General features: G+C 35.2%; 1 protein-coding gene across 1 annotated transcript; it reads right to left on the bottom strand.

Annotated features, from left to right (window-relative positions):
* Positions 1 to 3341: 3341 nt before the first annotated feature.
* On the bottom strand, positions 3342 to 4322 carry LOC143588451 (small heat shock protein, chloroplastic-like). Its single transcript, XM_077069448.1, has 2 exons — positions 4053 to 4322; positions 3342 to 3860 (listed from the first exon to the last, which is right to left on the bottom strand). The coding sequence occupies exons 1-2, from the start codon at positions 4315 to 4317 to the stop codon at positions 3403 to 3405; spliced, it is 723 nt and encodes a 240-aa protein (XP_076925563.1). The 5' UTR covers positions 4318 to 4322; the 3' UTR covers positions 3342 to 3402.
* Positions 4323 to 5911: the final 1589 nt, after the last annotated feature.

Here is a 5911-nt window from a genome sequence, read left to right as displayed (position 1 = left end):
TTATAACTTTTTTTTATTTATAAAGTAAAGGTCCAGACACCCGAATCATCCTAACAAATGGATCATCCTTCCGTCCGAAATACAGAACGTGATGACCCGACTTCACCTACTCAAAAAGAAACCTATAATTTTTAAAAAAAAATTCTATGGTTCAACTAGGAAAACCTATAAAAAAAATTAAGAATAACCACTTGTGAATTAGAATTTCGTATATGATTTGATTTTGTTTTATCTTTTGTTTATATATGTATTCTACTTGTTTATAGTAGAGAGTTATTTTGTTTTTAGTTAAGAGAACTAGTATATTGACCAGCCGCCTTGCGGCGGGAGTCTACCGTAACCAAAGACTCCAACGTGCAAAAGTTATTTCGCATGTAAAGTTACACAAATGCTTTCCATATATGTTAACAAATCAAGATTACATGATGGCGATTATATCTCCAGGTGTCGTTTCTTCTCCGATGAGGCGTGCCTTCTCTGGTCATAGGGTTATCTAAACAGGCTTGTCTCCATCGAAAATGTGAACAATTAGTAAGTTAAATGTGTGCACAGATTAGGTTAAGTGTTATACGTGTTTTAACCTGACATTTCTTATCTTGATCTTCCTTAGCGTCTTGCCTGTTATATGTGTTCTAACTTCTAACCGTCTCAAACATTTGTTTCCCATTGTCACCATTTTACTTATGCCCAATTACCATTACCAAAGAACTACCTAAAAGCAATACTGTGTCAAAGGTTAAAAATAAGTATATCATGGTATTACCCTCCAGAGACCATCTTGAAGGTAATGTATATTATCCACACCAATACTCTTAATAAATTGCCTATCTAAGTTACATAATGATGAGATTCATGAAGCAAAATGACTGAATGTAAAAAAAAATATTGTCTCCTTCTCTTGTCAAAGAGTGAACGTTTAAGTATAAGAAATTGGTGTTTGTGTATTGCTATTTATCATAATGTCTAACATTCTAATATGTTTTAAAATATCAATGCCTTTGATGTGCTTCAGGGCACTTCAATTGGCCACCACAACAGACAACTTCCATGATTTCGACTGCCACCGACAGTTCCGAATCTGAACCCGGGCAACAAACTTTAAACTGAAAGCCCAATTATTAAAGTACACAATTATTCATAACGATAAGCAGTAACACATGTACATGCACGGAAAGTATAACCGAATGCCAATCGCAGAGGCTTAGATATGTAACTGGGGAATCGGAATGGCTGCATAATCACAGTTGCATAGTCGATGACCATGCCACCCGTTTTTTGCCTCGCCACGATAAGACTCCGCTCCTTAGATTAGACCAATCATCATAGCCACGACACGACTCCGATCATCGAGTCCCTTTGAACACACAAAATCCCAACATTATATCAGTAACACATTATAAAGATTCAATGGAAGCAGACATTAGGTTTCAAACATAAATAACCCAAATAATCAAGGTTTCTAAGTAATTGTTCCAAGCTACAATAGATTATGACTTATATTGTAATGTACAACCACCACTGTCATCCGAAAGTTTCTACCCCCAACGACAATTCCATATAAAAGGTCGATTATTGAGTAATAGAACAACTACCGTGTAATTGAAGGTTGATTATTGAGTAACAATACGACTAACCTGTAAAACATGAACCACGACGGAGCAAGCGACCGGAAAACAACGATCATCGTCGTCCGCCGTCGCCTAGGTTTCACCACACAACCGCCACCAAAAGTCCGGAAATCGAACCCGGTAACAGTGGCGATGGCAATAAGCTGATGACCTAACTTGTTGTCTGATCTCTCAAACAAATGATAGAGTCGGTGAAGAGAAGATACAGGGAGTAAAAAAGAAGCGAGAGGGGGAATGGTGAAGACGGAAGGTTTTCAGTTTTGATAAAAACATGTGCACAACAGTAAAACTCATAGCAACAACATGTTGTGACTTGTGTTGAAAGACTTGTACACTTCATGAATAGCAGCCATATATGAGTATACACAACTTTGCCTTTTAGTATATATATATATATATAACCAGGTTAGGAACGCATGTATTACACGGGTTGGACAATGAAACGGCATAATTGATAAATCTTTAAATACGTTATATAATTAAAATTATGTATTACATATAATATTGAAAAATGAAAAGTTCATAAATCTCTAAATTACAAATAAGTTGCAAGTTTTATATATACAAATATATTGCTACAATTTTACCGAAACAATAACAAACCATATGTTATATAGCAGCAAAACATATACAAATTATATACATTTTTTTATTTAAACTAATTGCTAGTTTTCTTAACCATTGATGAGACCATCTGATGTCTAATTATTGCTTCTATTATTACCTGCAATTCACAACAAAAATAACCAAATTAATCATGATTTAATACCCAACACTTGTTCCATTCATTCAGTTCGATTTGTACATTCATAATCAGTCCAGTAGATCGAAAGAGAGAGAAAAAAGGAAAGAAAGATTGACTTAATTCATTTCAGCTCGATTTCAAAATAATAAGGATTTTGTATTCATATGTGACACCCATATTGTTAATTAAAATACTGGACAAGGAGTGTTCCGGTTCTAACCGGTCCATACGAAATTTGTCACTTTGGCCTTCTACCCAACCCGCTTATGTTTTTGATCTTGTAAATAAGGTTTTTTGGTCAAAATTACCTAGAATAATCTGATCAATTGATTTCTACCCAACTCGTTAATGTTTCAGATCATGTTTTTATCATGGTAACATCCAAATTTGTCATTGACAAAGGGGATCTATTGCACACAATTTGGAAAAAAATATAAACCAAGAGTCAATATACTTTAGGTTTGTGAGAAGAGTAAATAAGTTATTTGGGCAATCATAATCAATAAAAGAGGTGGTGCAATAAACATAACTTTATAATATGAATCAAACTCCCTTAGTTGTAATCCACAATAAGGCTAGATAAGGAATGAATGTGATAGATAAGGCTAACTAAGGAATGTTTTAAATATTAATTAAATTTTAGTTATAAATTAATAAATTTAATTTGAAACTATAGGTTAATACATAAGAGTGCCATTTGACAAACTATTAGACCAACTAAGAGGTTTGTAGTTCAACTAACATTTTTATTTATTATAATACTAGATAAGTGTTATAAAGAAAGAAAAACATGATCTACTACTTATACCATAATAATATAATAACATAATAACATCATTGTGTTTTTAATACCACCACTATAACACTCGATCTCACCCGTATAACACACCGATAGTTGCCGGTTTAATAACCACTTGGTATTTTGAAACATTGATATAGAAAGAAATTTACAACTCACATGATTTAAAAAAGGAACTTACAAGCAGATATACATAATATTAATTCACACATATATAGTCGATCCACTCATCACTGGATATCCACATCAATCACCTTTCTCTCAACTTTGACCTTTGGAATGGAGATCCAAAGAACACCATTCTTCAAATCTGCTTTGATCTTATCTTTCTCACAGTTATCCGGCAGATTAATGCGAGTATGATACGAGCTGTAATTCTGCGTAGCCCATGAACCTGCAGCATTATTATCTCCTCCTCCTCCTTCATGTTCTTGTTTACTTTTATGTTCCCCCTTGATCACTAGCATGTTATCCTCCACAAACACCTTCAGGTCTTCCTTTGAGAGCCCGGGAACATCGAATCTCATCTTGATTTCGTTCTCATCGTCTTGTATGTCCCATGGAGACCGAATGTTCCACCCTGCAGATTGGCTCCTCATTGGGAATGGCATCGAGTCGTCAAACATCCTGTCGATTGTATCCAGCATTTGTCGCATTGTTCTCATTGGAGACAACGGATCCAACAAACCTATCATTAGTAAATAAGAAGCCATTACGATTGATCACTAATTTATAAGCTTTGAACAATCGCATGCATGCACTGCTAAACAAATAAGTATTATCGATAGAATTGTCATCATCATCATCATCATCTTTGTATACAGTATATCCCACCAATAGCGAAACTATGATATGACAGATTGTTATATTATATACTTACCGAAGGGTGATATGGTTGACGACGGTCTGCGTTCAACGAAGCGTTGAGCAGTGGCGCCATCTTTGTTTTGGCTGTTACCGACGTGAACATCTATGGAGCTATCGTTTCCAGCCTGAGCTCTGATGGTCGAGATTCTATTACGGGTTTGTGAAGGCGGAAAGAAGGCGAAGCAAGGGGGTTTGGTGGATTTGGATTTGGGTGAAGGTTTGGAGATGATGTTTGAAATGAGAGGAGTAGATGGAATACCGCATGTTGTGGATGCCATTGCTGAAGAAGAAGTTAATATAATGTGTGTACGTGGTTAAGTTTGAAATGGATTGATTGTTGTTCACTTGTTTGATGATTTCATCATGGTGATAGCATGAAGAGGTTTATATACACATGATGGTGGATTCTTGAAGGACCTTGAAGATTGGAACCAAACAAGTGCTACGTACTATACTAGACGCTAGCTAGTATGCTCTTTTGCTTTCCCGGGTGTTCTAGAGTTCTAATTTGCTGTCAAATTTTCCTTTTTTTTATTTTTATTTTTTATTTATTTTGTTTGCAAATTAAAGCAATAAATATTTTAAAATTACAAACTTTGTTACAAAAATAAATAATTTATTTATTTTGGGACAATTGCATATTTTCTCTTGACTCGGTGCTAGGCCATTATCATAGAAAATGTTCAAAATGTTACTTTAATTGATAAAACATAGAAACTACTAGCATGCTTGTTATCTTTAACAGCTAATCCTCTAGGATATAACATATTCTTTTTATAAAAGGTTTAATTGGTTTAGAAGTATGTAATTTCCTATAGAATAAACGAAAATTAAAATCCGACAAATACTAGTAGAGGTGATAAAAAACCTGAACCTGGACCTGAAAAAAAGTCGGAACCTGTTTCTTAAACCCGGGTTTTTAATACCCGAACCGGGCATGACCCTATTCGTAAGGTACATATAGGGTATGACTTTCAATGTTGAAACCCGAACCTGTATCCGATCTAAACCCGATAATACCAGAAACCCGGTTCTAGGCGAAACCCGGTTTAAGTTATACCCAAAACCCGGTTCTAGTTATACCCGAAACACATGTTTTTTTCTACCCGGTTTTTTGCATACCCGAATATTAGTGTTTGTGCACATGTTGTTGTGTGGTTGTGCATAGATCTATAGTCGTTATCTAACAGATCATTTTTGGAGCACGTATATGATATAAATACTTGTTTAGAGCAACACCTTTTGATATACCAAACAACAATTGAAAACACATAAAATGTATGTTTTTATATCATTGTTTAGTTGTTTTATATATGTTTGAATGAACTTTGAAATTTGTATGCAAAAAAATAGAGTTAGGATAAAACAAATGAAGCATACCCGTTGACATAAGAAAGCTGTAGAAAATGGTTTTTTTTAATACCCGAAAATATGGTATTCAAATACCCGGGCATTGAATGCCCGGTTCAATACCCGACCTGGACCCGGTACACAGGGTATAGTTTTTCAAGCCAATACCCGAACCCGACCCGATTATTGCTAATACCTAATTTTTCAATACCCGATCATACCTGAACCCGGTTCCATACCCGAACCCGGGGTTTTCTAATACCTGATTTGTGCACCTCTAAATACTAGATACCCAAAATTTACAATTAACTTTTAAGGGCGATTGAACTTAAGCCCTGAAAATTGGGCCACCGGTTGAAGGCCATTTGCTGATATGCTGGGCCGGTTGTTGTAATTTAGGCCTATAGGGTGTTTATAACGGGTTAAAATCGATTCATTAAGGGTATGTTTGGTTAGAGGTAACGGAATGAAGGGAGAATGAAATAGGAGAAGGAATGGAATGAACAAGGGAATGAAATAGAT

The sequence above is a fragment of the Bidens hawaiensis genome, unplaced genomic scaffold (assembly GCF_021521415.1).
Source record: "Bidens hawaiensis isolate Kalapana, Puna unplaced genomic scaffold, B.hawaiensis_p1.1 tig00036383_1, whole genome shotgun sequence".
NCBI classification, from domain to species: domain Eukaryota; kingdom Viridiplantae; phylum Streptophyta; class Magnoliopsida; order Asterales; family Asteraceae; genus Bidens; species Bidens hawaiensis.
Note: the sequence above shows the minus strand (reverse complement) of the source record. Positions and strands in the feature narration are given on the sequence as shown.